Below are 16,140 nucleotides of genomic sequence, written 5' to 3'. Positions count from 1 at the left end.
TATTCGTAGAATCAACGGGATCAACCTTCGTTCATTTATCGTGTACATCAATTATTTTTTACAAGTTAGTTGTCAGTGAATTAACGAGTTATGTCTCACCTCAAAGTAATTATATATTTATTTTCTAACAACACATTTTTTTCATAATGCACTAGTTTAGGTAACGGGAATACCAATATGATATTTAGATCTCCGAGTGGTGACCTCAATACCTAATTAATCCTACCCATCCATCATCCACTTAATTTTAAGTTACTCCGCATCTTTCATTAACAATTTCATACATGTTAAACTGCTTAAATTTATATAAAAACTCATATAAAGGTTTGTAAGTGTTTTTATCATTCTCATCATGAATATTAATAAAGGTTTGTAAGTGTTTTTATCATTCTCATCATGAATATTATTCTTATACGATCTCAGCTATATCTAACACCTATATACATCATCCAACAATCCACATACACATATTATAAGGCAATTAATCCCCAGTATATGGCCCTTCTTCCTTGTCCAAATTATAGAAAATGTCACAATATTATAAGAATGTCCCTGCATAGAGAAGGAACCATTTCTGAATCTTGTCTAAAATAACAACGTGGTATGTAATAAAACACTAAATTATAAGCTGAAAACTAAGAAAAATAGGATATATGTCTAATGTGAATTGATATCAAGTTACAGTTAAAGTCAAATATACATGCATGCATGTATATGTTTTTTTGTATGTGGAGGGATGAATTGATAAGCTCGCATCTATTAATTATTAAGGAAACTCTATATAATATATATGATTCATTTAATTCAATCAAAAACCTTTAATTATTTTGCCATTTTCTGGTTTTCATATATTCCTTGCATGAAACTCTTAAAATTAAGCATATATATATATATACATGTAATTAAATGGTTTTAGTTGGTGGTGGTTGTTAAAAATTTCAGTACTAATTAACCATCATTAACTAATGCTTATCATTAAGGAAATAAAAAAGTGCTACAAGATATTATTTATATATATATATATATATATAATTAATAATTAAGACAAGGTGCCTGGTGATAGGTAGCAGAAAAGTTAGTTCCATGAACATCATCCAAGTTCCACAACCCATCCCACATGCCAACATCTTGGTTGATCATGGAGGATTGATGATCAGCTGCAGGTGCATAAAACCAACCATTCAACAATATCATCCCATGGATTAAACTTTCTTCTTCTTCTTCTTCTTCTTCTCTCACAACCATGGTTGGACTGCTCTCGGTACTTTCTTCCACCACTAACGACATTATCTTCTTCATATCAGCTTCGTTTTGTTGCACCTGATCAAGAAGTTGTTGTTGTTGTAGTCGTTGTTCTTGTTGAAACTTTTGTCTCTTTAACAGTTTTGTTTTCAACTTTGTGGATTCGTCTAAACTCACTTTACTCTTTTTCTTGAAATGGGTTCGCCAATGATTCTTGATCTCGTTATCCGTACGTCCAGGTAAACTTCTTGCAATTGTTGACCATCTAAACACATATTACATACCATGAGCTTCTACCTAGAAAATCATGTAGATCGAGAAGAAATGGAAGGGCAAATTAAAGAGTGGGCACCTATTTCCCCATCTAGCATGTAGATCAAGAATAATGGTTTCTTCATGAGGGGTAATCCTCCCTCTCTTGAGGTCTGGCCTCAAATAGTTGACCCATCTTAGTCTGCAACTCTTTCCGTTTCTTTTCAAACCTACAATTAATTAATTAATTAATAATCAAGTATAAACACAGATTAATTAACGAATGAATTTAATTGATTAACATACAATGAATCGATGCCAAACTAGTTAATTGATGAGATATGATGTGATTTGACATGATAAGTGGGTTGTTTAAAGATCGAATGATAATATATATATATATAATACCAGAAAGAGTAGCTACAGAATTCCATCGGCCTTCACCATGCAAGTTGACGTGATGAACCAGCAAGCGATCTTCTTCAGGAGTCCATGGCCCTTTTCTCCACCTTTCTTCTGCTCCTCCCATCACTCCCCAATACATCAATGACGTATATATATATATATATATAATTAGCTAAACTAGCTTTAATTATATATATTAAAGGCAATGGGAGCTACCTTAACTAGCTAAATTGTGTGTCTAAGATTGATGATCATTAGCCACCTATTTATACCACCACAAAATTAACCCCTCATCTTTCTACATAAAAGCATGCATGATGATCTCATCAACACCATCTCAAAACCTCCACATTTACCAAATTACCCTTCACATGAAATGATTAGCATCTATCTAAGATGAGAAAATTAATTATTGGAGGGTATCTTAGGAATTAATGAGAAGTTGTTGTATATGGAATGTGTATATATTTATATATATATGTGTGTGTGTGTTTTTTTTTTATTGATGAATATCCTAATATCCAAAGAGTATAATTGTTGATTAAGACATCTGGGACACGTATAACATGGAATGCGTCACCAAAAGTTTCGTTTTGATGAACTTAAAGTAAAAATTAGGAGTGGCTAATGAGGCTTGTGCAGGTGTTCCTAAACGTACTTGTTAAGTCCATAAATCACAATCGTATCTAATTCATTTTATTAATACTAATTAAATTGGGTAATGGGGTTCATTAGTATGTAACTCTACAAATCTTGTTCACTTGTAAATCAACGCCATCTTACCCTATTTAATTTTTGGAATTTATTCTTCAACAAAGCAAAAACCATACTTTCGTAAGATCAATAATGAATAAACTCGATTATAAATATGTTATACAAACTCAATTATCAAAGACAGGATGCAAGTGATGGAAAGAACCCGGACTATGCATAATTAGCATTTGAGAGCTAAAATGGATAAGTTTGAAGATAGATAGAAGCATTATATATAATTGATTGGTAACCCTTGGATCTCATATAATTAATAATCGATAACATTAAGAATGTATGTATATATGTAGCGTCACTACCCATAATGAAATGAAACGAAATGAAATGCATTTTTGCATGGGAGGTGATAACAAGTTTTGTAAATGAGAATATATATATATATATATATATATATATATGTATGTATGTATATATGCATGCTAAATTAAACAAAGGATTATGATCATCGGATTAGTTAATATTATATTTTCCTTGTGAAAGTGCTTCACCTTCACCTACTATTTTCTTTCATATATTTTTATGTAGTTTTATATAATATAAAGTATAATTTATCTTAATTACCTGTTTTCCTCTTATTAATTTTTACAATATTATGAATTTATTACGGTTTTCATCATCCACACAAAAACATCGCCTAAACTACCTTCATGTACCAACACAAATTTCAACGATGACTTATTGTAATATCAAATAAATAAAAGTAAATGTAATTATATTATAATACAAAATCTTATCAATTAAACAGTAACACAAGATCTTCATAGATCCACCCCTACAAAAGAGTCTGAGTCATAATCTTATGTCCTCTTAAATCAAAATCACTCTTTTTGTCTATTGCTCATTCATAGATACTACAAATACATAAAGTTTAGCCTTCCAAACTCATATTTCATTTAAGCGAGAAAAAACCCCACTTTTAACACTTTCCGCTTAACCCGATTCTTTTTGGACCAAACTTTAACCAAACCTTCAAAACAATTGGTATGATCAAGCTTTAAGGTCAGACCTTCGCTTAATAGAATAATAGGCTCGGATTTTGTAACACCTGGAAAGTCCACAGCAATAGACCAACTCAATAATTTTGAAACCAACTTAAAACTATGGTAGAAGTTATTAATAGCTCATAAACTTGAATCTTATAAGGAATTCACATATCTCATTTTTTATTTAATGGGGTAACATTTTGTTACACCTTTTTTTAACCCGGACTTAAACTCCAACTTTTTTTGTATATCTTTAACATATATACGGTTAACTATGTGTATTCCAAGCTTTTAAAAGTTTCAAAAAAAAAAAGTATGGCCAAATATAACAAATAGGTTGAGGGAATATGCATAAATTAACATATTTTTTTAATTAATCTATACTATATTATAACACTACTAGAAAACCAGGTATCAGCAAGGAAAAAAATTCCTTGTAGATCAGCGTCGCTGAAGGTTCCCTCGCTGATCCGTCACTGACATTTTCCCTTGCAGATCAGCGTCGCTGAATGTTCCCTCACTGATCCGTCACTGACATTTTCCCTCGCTGATCCGTCACTAATATTTTCCCTCGTTGATCCGTCGCTGATAGTATCCCTTGCAAATCCGTCGCTGATCCCCAGCTGATAGCATTATCTACGAGCATTTGAGCAACGGAGTATCAGCGACATATAACCCTTTTAGCGACGGATTTGCGAGGGAATTTTCTGTCGCTGATACTCTACATTTTTGTAGTGAATAAAACATTTGACAAAAACTCTTAAAAATCATTTTCATACACGAAATACTGTTTATTGATGCATATTACTTAAAATCTAATATTACAAGTAAATTATGCGTAAGTACAACTTATATTTAAAGGTTCATGTTTGAATTTATGTAATTAATTACAGATAAGCATAATCAAATACCGGATAAACATTTTATTTTAAATAAAAAAAATCCAAAATATAATTAAAATATTTATTGAGTTCTAACAAAATACTTAATTTATAAAAAATTATATTATTAAACCTAAATTATATTATTTCATTACGTTAAATCAAATTATAATAAAAAAAATTGAATTAAATAAATTTCACAAAACGAGAACTTTTAAATAGTTAATTAGGTACTAATATCGATATATTTTTTTTCTAATTTTTATGATATTTTCAAATTTATATTTTATTAAAAAATAAAAACATTATCGTTTTCTCAAAACCACATAAAATCGTATTATATCGTCATAGGTAATTAATAAAACGAAACATTAAAATCGAGATGTATCTCGATACATTGCATAAAATATCCTTATAATATATATATATATATATATATATATATATATATATATATATATATATATATATATATATATATATATAAGATAGGTGTATCCGATATGTTCTAATCAAGTTTAAGTGGACGAAACACGCTTGTTGATCTTTTCACGCCTCTTATGATCATCATCTTTTAATAACTTTTCATTCTTCCAAAAAAATATCTACCACCAATTTTAATTTTAATTTTAATTTTAATTTTATTTACTTCTTCACCTCTTTTTTCTTTTCTTTGTATTTTTGATCAAATTTTATTTTCAATAAAGCATTTGACGTTAAATATATAATCTAAGTCCAATATATGTTCTTATGCTGCCTATCTAATATTTTAGGTTGATACTCAAACGCTTTAATTTACTTTATTGAGTAACATTATAGTTCATCAAAACGATATTGCACATAACAATTTGTTTGGTAAACATTTACCGAGTAAGAGTCATCACTCTCACTTACCAGGTAAGATGTTTCACCCTTATAATCGTTCTTATAGAATAAGATTCTCAATCATTGTCTTGTTCATACAGTAAGATAAAAGTACCAGGTAAGCATTTAGTGAACTCCTCTATGTTTAGTATTTTTTTTCTTTGTTCAATATGATAATCCTTATTATTTTTCCAAATAACAACTTCCATATAAATGCTAATCGATAATTAAGTTTATATTTTACATCTATAATTTATACTTTATTATAAAACATTTGCTAAAAACTTTTAAAAATCATTTTGTGTGCATGAAGTACTGTTTATTGATACATATTACTTAAAATTCAAGATTACAAATAATTGTGTGTATGTACAACTTATTAAATTTCCATGTTTGAATATGTGTAACCAGCTGCAAATAAACATAATCAAATACATGATGAATATCTTATTTTAAATATAAAAAATCTAAAATATAATTATTAAAATTATTGAGTTCTAGCAAAATACTTAATTATTACATTTATAAAAAATATTATTAAACTAAAAGTAAATTACTTCACTATTAAACTAAAATTAAATTATAATAAAATATTTAATTAAATAAATCAAACAAAAAAACGAGAACTTTTAAATAGTTAATTTGATATTAATATCGATATAATTTTTCAAATTTTTTATCTTCAAATTTATATTTTATTCAAAAACAAAAACATTAATGTTTTCTCAAAACCACATAAAATCGTATTATATCGACAAAGACAGATAACAAAATGAAACATTAAAATCGAGATGTATCTTACTGCATTGCGTGAGTACCCTTCTTGTTATGTTATAAAGCATTTGCATAAAACTCTTAGAATTCATTTTTAATGCACCGATTACTATTTAATTATGTATATTACTTAAAATTCAAGATTACAAGTTTCGGTGCATGAAAAAAATTAAAATTATATGTTTGAATTCATATAAGTAAATACTAAGTAAAAAACATAATTAAATACAGAATAAAAATCTCATTTTAAATTTAAAAGTTCTAAAATATAATTAGGATAATCATTAATTTCTAAAGAATACATAATCATTATCTTTATAACAAAAATTATATTATTAAATCTAAAATTATATTAATTCGTTATCAAACTTAAATTAAATTATAAACAAAAATATTGAACTAAAAATCAAAATTATAAAAAACATTGTATTATTAGATCTAAAATAATTTACATCGTTATTAAACCAAAATCAAATTAGACTAAAAAAATGAACTAAAAAATATACAAAAAGCGAGAACTTTTGAATTGTTATTTTGATACTGATAGAAATTTTTGTGGGTCTTCAAATTTATATTTTATTCAGATATAAAAATATTATCATTTTCTCAAAACTATACAAAATTGTATTCTAAAACGAAACACTAAAATCGAGATGTATCTCATTACATTGCGCGGATACATTTATGGTATATTATAAAACATTTGATAAAAACTTTTAAAAACTATTTTTTTTATGCATAAAATATTGTTTATTGATGCATATTACTCAAAATTCAAGATTACAAGTAGATTGTGGTTACAACTTTTTAAAACTTCATGTTTGAATTTATATAACTAGCTGCAAAATACAAGATAAATATCTCATTTTAAATATAAAAAATCTAAAATATAATATATTTTTTATTCTATAAATATGATATACAATATAAACATCTCATTTTAACTATAGAATATATATTTTTTATACTATGATTTAAGAACATAACATAAAAGTGTTTATGACGTGGACTACATTAATATCATTATTATAAGTTAAGGTAAGGTCTAATCTCACCTTACTTAATCTTATCACTTGTTACATCTTTTTATTTTTACTCAAAAAATTATATATCATGTTAACAAACTATATGATCAATTAATTAAGTGTTAGTTGATGATGTAAAATAATATAATATGAATAACTAAAAACAATCCTAATAAGTTAACTGAAATAATTTATCAAAACGTAGATTTTTTTTACAAATTCAAAGAATAGGTTGATTATATTAATGTTGTCAAACAAACATTTGAAATACATCAAGAAAAGGAGGGATGTCTCAGTCGTGACTACTGCCGTGAGTGAATACAAAATTTCAACTACGTTTTCTCTTGAAACAATCTATTGATTGATGCTTTTATTAGATGTCAAATTGTTTTTAGATACTCGTTTTTGAGATAGCAAAACAAATGGGCTGAGTTAACTCATTCGTCATTTTCTAAAAGAAACAAAAAAGGAGAAAGTATCTGCTATGAAGCGTTAATCATTTGATGAATGATTTATAGAAATGTTTAAATCCTTGTATGATGAGTTTTTCTTTTAATCGTATATCTTGTGTATATATAAATACATATATAACATGCTGAGAAGATGTTGAAAGTAACAAGCAATAAGAAAAACACTTTTAACATGTTCATAGTCTTTATATAAAAAAAAAAACACTTTAAAAATCACTCAAACACAAATAATGTTTTGATGAAAGAGGATTTATTAGTGAAGGGCAGTGCATGATTTTTGATGAGTTGGAAGACATTAAGAAAAGTAAAAAGTTGGTAAAAAAATAAATTTTAATGTAGATTCTGATGATGTTAACATATGAAATTAAAGATTTTGATGAATTAAATAATTTTGCTTTTTACATGATCTTATCATTCTTGACTTTGTTTTAAGATCACATATATAATAAGCTTCTAGACTTTCAAACAAAAATTAAATGAACAAATTATTATTATTATTATTATTATTATTATTATAGGTTTTTAACCATGAAAAGAAAGAATTTTGTGAAAATTAGAAATATAAAAGATTGGTTTTCGAGAAGAATGAGAGTTAAGACTAAGAAGGGATCTATGTCCTTACATACATAATTAATAAGATGAGAATAAACACTCGTATCAAGTACGATTCATGAATAAGTTTGAAATTAAAAGTAATCAAATGTTCAGATCTTTTCTTATATGTCTCGTTATAACTCTTATTCTCACACGATTGTTCTCTCTCTCTCTCTCTCTCTCTATATATATATATATGTGTGTGTGTATTGAGATAATCATTTGCAAACCATCCACATGATACAAACCTTAAAAATCAATCTAGACCGTCATTTCGAATTGGTGAAATTTTATATTGGAATTAATGAAAAAAATAATAAGTAAAGGGCAATTTATACATTTTTAAATATAAAATTTAATCCTTAATTATGAATTCTTCTCTCCGTTTATTTACTGAATTTATTTAGGTCCTTTTTTTTCCTTCTAATTCTCTTAATAACCTATTATTATTTATTACATCATTTTGACCCAAAAAAATATTTTATTAACCGACTAGTAAAGTTTGATGGATTCTTTTATTATTTTAAATATGGTCTTAATCATTTAAAATGCAAAAGTTTAATAGTTTTTCATTTAAAAAAATTATTCAACGACTTAATCAATTAAAATGAAATAGTTTATAGATTTTTTTTTTAGAAAAATAATTTATATTAAACAATTTAAAATAAAAAAGTTTATTGGATTTTTTTAGAATTTTCTCAAAGATGATCATATATGTTTATACAAACATAACACCATATAAACCTTTAAAGCCAAAATGAGATGTTAGAGTGCAGGATCAACTTTTTAATTGATTTGACTTTAGAAGTATAAATTGTTGGATTTATTAACTAAAACGATATATAATCTATTTCAAAAAGTTTATTTTAAAAAAAAACTTTTACATGGATATAGATTTATATCAGTTTACTAAAACAAAAAGTCTTATTAATTTTATTTTCAAACTTCAGCACCATCACTTAAAAGTTAAATAGCACCTTAATTTCCAAATAATGCATATTAACATCATCTTTCATTCTTCATCTCCTCCTTTCTCAATTTCCAGGCCACAACTCCGGCTATGATTGCACGAAAAAGTTGGTGCCATATATCACCTTCAAGAGCCATACAAAATTTTCATTGCAGCGAACAATTGGAGTGATTGTACGGGACACTACCGGTTTCTTCTTCATCCACCTTTGCCCCCTTGCCGGCCATCTTCCTCACCTCTCTCGGGCCATTGTTGGCCACCATGAACAAAAGTAGATGTAATTCACGTGCACTACTTCCATACGAGAAACGAATATGTGAATCAACCAATTACATATCTTGAATCATCTCTCATTCCTTTTTCATTCATTCTTGTGGGTTTAGGTTTGATAAGTGTTACTATTATAGTATTTGATTTTATGATTTTAGAGTTTGCTACGTGTTTCATAAAAGAACTAGCCCATATACTTAATCCTCTGAGAACTCCGGATTACGTGAGATCCGTGATAAGTTCTACCTTAAGTTTTTGTTTTACATGATTTTTTCCCGTCTAGATATAATGTTTAATATATTGATTAACACACATTTGTTTGACAATGTGTTTGTTTCATATATATCTGTTCACAATGTGAAACCTTTTTACATGCATTTTTTGTTTCACAAAGACGTAAAAAATATGTTCATATTGTGAACCGAGTACATGTGAAACAAATGTATGTTAATCAATATTTTAAATCATAGTCTTAGGTGGAAAAAAATATATGAAATAACATATGATGCACAAGTTCTTAAAGTTATCACAATTTCATGGGTTCACAAAAGATTTGCCCCCAATACATATAGGGGTTGATTCTTTTGTTAACCCAATAAATAATGTTAACTTTATCAACCATCTCAACACTTTATTTTGGAATCTATGATTTACATTCATTATGACATTTTTGCAATAAATCATAATAAGATGTGTTATAGACATAGATGAACACTTATGAACAAGAGTATATTTGGAAAAAAAATATGAATATTTTTGTAACGTCCATGTTTTATGTTAGTAAACACATGCACTACGTAATCTAGTTCGCTTATGAACAAACATCAAGTTGTGCATATGAACAATGTTCATGTGTTTACTTCTGAACACTGTTCATTTTTTCCAAAATAATTGTGAATATGTACATACCTAGTTTGTATTACATGTATGTGGTAATCTGGTTCACATACAAACACAACATTTTTTTAAAGTTGAAATGAGATGGTTCACCTATGAACAAGTGTTTACTCATAGATGAAAACCTATTTTAAAACATTGTTCATAGTATCACCTTATATATGTAAGCTTGATCACTAATGCTCTTGAAAGTCCACCAAAATTCTTAATATGATTAAGTGTAACCTAATAATTGTTAGTATATTGTATTTATTTAGGTTTATTTAGCCCACTTTCTTATACGGCCCAAAGGCCTATCTTGTATTGTATATATATTTGTATACCTTTGTGAATGAAGGGGGCAGAAATCATTTTTCCCAAATTACATGGTATCAGAGCTTCCGATCCTAGAATCTCTCCACATCCTTCTCTCTTTATCTCCTCAATTTTCTGCCCTATTTTCTCCACCTACGGCTGAACCCTAACAGCCTCCTCCACCATCCATACTTTCCGATCAAGTCTCGTTCATGGCTACCAACACTCCCTCTCACAAAGCCTTTGGCATCACCAACATCAAGACTTATGTACCACTCATTCTTGATCTCGACCGACTTAACTACGATGCGTGGAGAGAACTCTTTACCACTCATTGTGTTGGGTTCGATGTGATCGATCACATAGATGCGTCTACCACAACACCGACTGCTGCGGAATGGAAGAAAGTAGACTCGATTGTTAAACTATGGATTGACGGTTCTATCTCACAATCGCTTCTTCAGATGGTACTCAAGAAAGACTCCACCGCACTTCAAGTGTGGAACAACCTCGAAACTCTTTTTCATGACAACAAGGACGCGAAGAGCATGCAGACCGATAACGAGCTCCGAAACATCGTCATGGGAGACCTCACCGTCACCGCATATTGCACCAAAATCAAAGCCTTAGCAGACCTTCTTGCCAACCTTGATCCGGATTCCACAATTCCCGACAAGCATTTGGTTATCTACACAATCAATGGCTTGTCGTCTAAATTCGATCCCGTCGCTAACATCATACGGTACCGTTCTCCGCTTCCGACCTTCATTGAAACCCTGTCGATGTTACTCATGGAAGAACAACGTATGTCAAGTCCTCGACTGGTGCACACCGAAAATTCCACCAACTCCTCCTTGCCGACTATTTGGCACACGGGACACGGCTCGTCAAACCGGCCTAACAACCGCAGTCCAGATCGCCGCCAACAGCCTCCGACGACCGTCCCAAACCAGCCTTACGGCTGGGTATTTATTCCTCCACCGGAGTTGCAACAATAGCCTCGCACCCCCTCATCGCCGTCGTGGCCCATCTTCAGCAGCCAAGATACACGGCTCAACAGCATGGCATCCGACCACAAGCCAATTTCGCAAGTTCAGACTCTTCTGGCCCAAATTCTGCAGTGTCCCATCTGGCTCTTGGACAAATCAACCCACCAGCCTATCGGCACTTTTTAACACCATGACCTTAAATGATCCGGGTGCAAACGGCTGGTTCATGGACACCGGGGCGACAGACCACGTGCACGCAAATGCAGGTATACTAAACATTGACCTTTAAACTGGCAATTCTCATTCGGTTCTAGTCGGTGATGGATCTTGCATACCTGTAATTACGACCGGACACACCTCCTTTCCACTTAAAAATCCCTATCGTCCATTACATCTTAATCATGTCCTTATCACCCCTAATATTATCAAAAACTTGATTTTTGTCCGTCAATTCACTAAACAAAATAAATGTTCTATTGAATTTGATGAGTTTGGGTTTACTGTTCATGATTTCAGAACCCGGCGCCCCCAATCCGATGTGATAGTGACGGTCCCCTTTATCCGGTCATTCCTTCCACTTCGCAAGTGCACGTTTTCTTGAGTCCATCCACATGGCACCAACGCTTAGGACATCCCGGCGACCAAGTGTTGAAGTCATTAGCGTCAAATAAATTTATTTCTTGTAATAGTAATAAATTTCACAAACTTTGTTCATCATGTCAACTTGGCAAACATACAAAGCTTCCATTTGTTCTTTCTGATTCTAATGTTTCTCATGCATTTGAAATAATTCATTCTGATATATGGACTTCTCCATTTATTAGTGTTAGTGGATTTCGATATTATGTAATATTTTTAGACAACTACACTCACTATCTTTGGGTTTTTCCTTTAAAACAAAAATCTGATGTGTTTMTCAAATTTCTTGAATTATTCCAATTCATCAAAACTCAATTCCACACCACCATCAAATCGCTTCAATGTGACAATGGGGGTAAATATAATAATAACCAATTCCATAATTTTTTCACTACCAATGGAATTCAATTCCGCTTCTCATGCCCCCACACTTCCCAACAAAACGGGAAATCCGAACGCATGCTTCGCACCATTAATAATATTGTGCGCACGCTTCTCTTTCACTCGCATATTCCACCAACGTATTGGGTTGAAGCACTCAATACGACCATTCATCTACTTAACATCTTACCCTCTACCTCCATTCAAAATGAAACTCCTCACTTTCGCCTCTTCCAAAAACATCCAACTTACGGTCATCTTCGCATATTTGGATGCCTCTGCTTTCCCCACATAACTACATCTCACAAATTGGAACCTCACACCATCCCCTGCGTATTTTTAGGATACCCTTCTAATCATCGGGGATACCACTGCCTAGACTTATCCTCTCGTCGCATAATCATATCTCGACACGTTGTCTTTGATGAGTCGATTTTCCCTTTCGGCTCAGTCACACCGATTGACCCTCCCTCGTACTCCTTCCTTGACAACCACTCCGAACCATCTCCCATGTTCCGGACTATCCTTGAGTCACCCTCCACTCCGCCTATGGCTCCCACCCACACCGATCCCCCACCCTCGGTCACCTCTACAACTTCCCACCCTACACACCCCATGACCACCTGTGCTCGCAGCGGGATTGTCAAACCTATTGACCGTCTATATCTTCATACCTCCTCCATTTCTCCTGTCCCWCGGTCCCACTTACAGGCTATGCAGGACCCACACTGGYGAAAAGCCATGAATGAGRAATATCAAGCTCTYATGTCCAAYGGAACATGGATTCTTGTTCCGAGACCTCCGGGGGTCAACGTGGTTCGATCTATGTGGCTTTTTTGCCACAAACATCATGCAGATGGTTCTCTTGCTCGCTATAAGGCCCGTCTTGTGGCCAACGGTCGTAGTCAGCAGCAGGGTATTGATTGTGACGAGACATTTAGCCCGGTTGTTAAACCGGCTACTATACGCACTGTTCTCAGTTTATCAGTATCCCGAAATTGGCCCATTCATCAGCTAGATGTGAAAAATGCCTTTCTTCATGTGCATCTTCAGGAGACTGTGTATATGCATCAGCCGTCGGGGTTTCGAGATTCACGGTATCCCGATCATGTATGTCACCTGCAACGATCATTATACGGACTTAAGCAGGCCCCTCGGGCCTGGTATCACAGATTCGCCAAATATGCTCTTCAGATTGGGTTTCAGAACAGTCGCTCCGACTCCTCACTGTTCATATACCATTCACAACATGCCACCGCGTATCTTCTTCTGTATGTCGACGACATCATCCTCACGGCTTCCTCCTCTGAGTTCCTTCGGCAGATCATTTCTCAGCTTAGCCAGGAGTTTGCCATGACGGATCTAGGTGCTCTGAACTACTTTCTCGGCATTTCTGTTGTTCGCTCTTCCWCCKRTTTATTTCTCTCACAGCARAAATATGCACTTGAGATACTTGAGCGGGCAAAAATGCTCAACTGTAATCCCTCTCGGACTCCAGCTGAACCGATACAAAAGTTAGACGCCACCGGTCCACCCGTAGCCGACCCTTCCTTATACCGCAGTCTAGCCGGAGCACTCCAATACCTGMCATTCACTAGGCCAGACATTGCTTTTGCCGTCCAGCAACTATGTTTGTACATGCACGACCCTAGAGATCCACACCTCTAGGCCCTCAAACGAGTTCTCCRRTACATTCGAGGTACTATCAGCCATGGTCTTCAACTTCATGTATCTCCCTCGTCTGACCTTATTGCTTACTCAGACGCCGACTGGGGGGGATGCCCAGCTACCCGAAGATCCACCTCCGGCTATTGTGTATTTATGGGGGACAATCTTGTTTCATGGTCCTCCAAACGTCAGGGTGTTATATCGCGTTCTAGCGCGGAAGCTGAGTATCGTGGAGTCGCGAATGCTGTTGCAGAAACAAGTTGGCTTCGAAACCTCCTTCGAGAACTTCAGTGTCCCAAAACCAAGGCCACCATCGTATATTGTGACAATATCAGTGCAGTTTATATGTCTACCAATCCGGTACAACACCAACATACCAAACACATAGAGATTGATATTCACTTTGTCCGGGACAAAGTTGCTATGGGTCTTGTTCGAGTTCTCCATGTCCCTTCCAGTTCTCAGTATGCTGATATATTTACGAAGGGTCTCCCGACATCACTATTCCACGACTTCAGAGACAGTTTGCATGTTCGAAAACCTCCCGTTCAAACTGAGGGGGGATGTTAGTATATTGTATTTATTTAGGTTTATTTAGCCCACTTTCTTATACGGCCCAAAGGCCTATCTTTTATTGTATATATATTTGTATACCTTTGTGAATGAAGGGGGGCGGAAATCATTTTTCCCAAATTACAATAATAACAATGGTAAGAATCATGGAATAATTAAGAAATGTAACCGATAATTAATTTGCACTAAAAGAAAGATCAAATAGAGAATTACATTTCCACTCTTATGAAATAAATTAATGATATGCATCAACAAAAAAATGCATCTTGTTTCTTATTAGTTCGTTAAGGTTTGCAAAGTTAGGAACATTTATTGGGTAAACAAAAAGTCCTACCCCTCTCTCTCTCTCTCTAGAAATTAGTCTTGATGAGAAGAAATCATCATGATCAAGATTCTCCCCCCCTGTTTAACCAAACCCACCACCATGCTCCAATTTCCATCTACCCTTGATCACCTCTTCTCCAAAAGAAAACCTCAAGATAGTCTCTCTCTCTCTCTCTATATATATATGTATGGGGGTATTTAAGTATATAATGTTAAATGAGGTTCAAACTAAAGTCATTATCTTCTCATGAGTTTTGAATCCTTTGTTTTGGTTTTATAGGTGAGGAAGTTATGACTTTAATTAAGTTGATATCCATAAAATACTTATGCATGCACAAGCCCCTTTAGTTTATCATCTTCACAACATTAATTTGTGGAATTGTTATATTGTACAACATCATCGCCAACAATTGTTGTGGTCATTGCCTCATTGGCTTAAGTAACCAACCTAGGTTTACATATCTCGGTGACTTTGAAGATAGTAATCCTAGAAGTGGTCATCAGCTTGCTTGAGTTAAATAATTACGATAAACTAAACTCCAAGTTTATGTTTTAATGGAAGTTTGAGTGCGTGATTTGTAAAATTAACATTCTAAAACGTTAATACATGTTTATACCATTAATTTTGCGAGACAATATAATAGGTTAAATGTTTAACTCCTAAAATGATTATGTCATTTAGGAAATTTCATTACAACCCTTAGACCTAAAAGCTATTTTCATAATTGGTTATAAGTAACAATTTGAATCCTCATCAACCATTGGATTCAAGTTAATTGCTATTTTAAGTTACTTATACTTTTGCCACTTCCTTTTTCTATTTGGATCTTGTATAGTAATAGTAGTTTGTTGTTGTTAGTACGTACTAGTGTAA

General features: G+C 32.4%; 2 protein-coding genes across 2 annotated transcripts; one reads left to right on the top strand and one right to left on the bottom strand.

The window, feature by feature from the left end:
- Positions 1-1,032: 1,032 nt before the first annotated feature.
- LOC112520863 (transcription factor MYB2-like) lies at positions 1,033-2,038 on the bottom strand. The gene is made up of 3 exons (XM_025129482.1): positions 1,903-2,038; positions 1,595-1,724; positions 1,033-1,507 (listed from the first exon to the last, which is right to left on the bottom strand). The coding sequence occupies exons 1-3, from the start codon at positions 2,036-2,038 to the stop codon at positions 1,033-1,035; spliced, it is 741 nt and encodes a 246-aa protein (XP_024985250.1).
- An 8,866-nt stretch (positions 2,039-10,904) lies between these two features.
- LOC112520861 lies at positions 10,905-11,690 on the top strand. The gene has a single exon (XM_025129480.1). The coding sequence runs from the start codon at positions 10,905-10,907 to the stop codon at positions 11,688-11,690; it is 786 nt and encodes a 261-aa protein (XP_024985248.1).
- The last annotated feature ends 4,450 nt before the right edge of the window (positions 11,691-16,140 follow it).

The sequence above is a fragment of the Cynara cardunculus genome, assembly GCF_001531365.2.
Source record: "Cynara cardunculus var. scolymus isolate 2C chromosome LG 11, CcrdV1, whole genome shotgun sequence".
Taxonomy (NCBI): Eukaryota; Viridiplantae; Streptophyta; class Magnoliopsida; order Asterales; family Asteraceae; genus Cynara; species Cynara cardunculus.
This window is presented reverse-complemented; position numbering and strand designations above follow the sequence as displayed.

What these genes read in the sequence shown, in the direction of transcription:
- LOC112520861 (XM_025129480.1), top strand. Translation starts at nt 10,905, where the DNA reads ATGGCTACCAACACTCCCTCTCACAAAGCCTTTGGCATCACCAACATC.
- LOC112520863 (XM_025129482.1), bottom strand. Translation starts at nt 2,038, where the DNA reads ATGTATTGGGGAGTGATGGGAGGAGCAGAAGAAAGGTGGAGAAAAGGG. An exon ending in TTCTGTAGCTACTCTTTCTG is followed by an intron (nt 1,725 to 1,902) that starts GTATTATATATA and finishes AATTAATTGTAG; the next exon opens with GTTTGAAAAGAAACGGAAAG. An exon ending in CATGCTAGATGGGGAAATAG is followed by an intron (nt 1,508 to 1,594) that starts GTGCCCACTCTT and finishes ATATGTGTTTAG; the next exon opens with ATGGTCAACAATTGCAAGAA.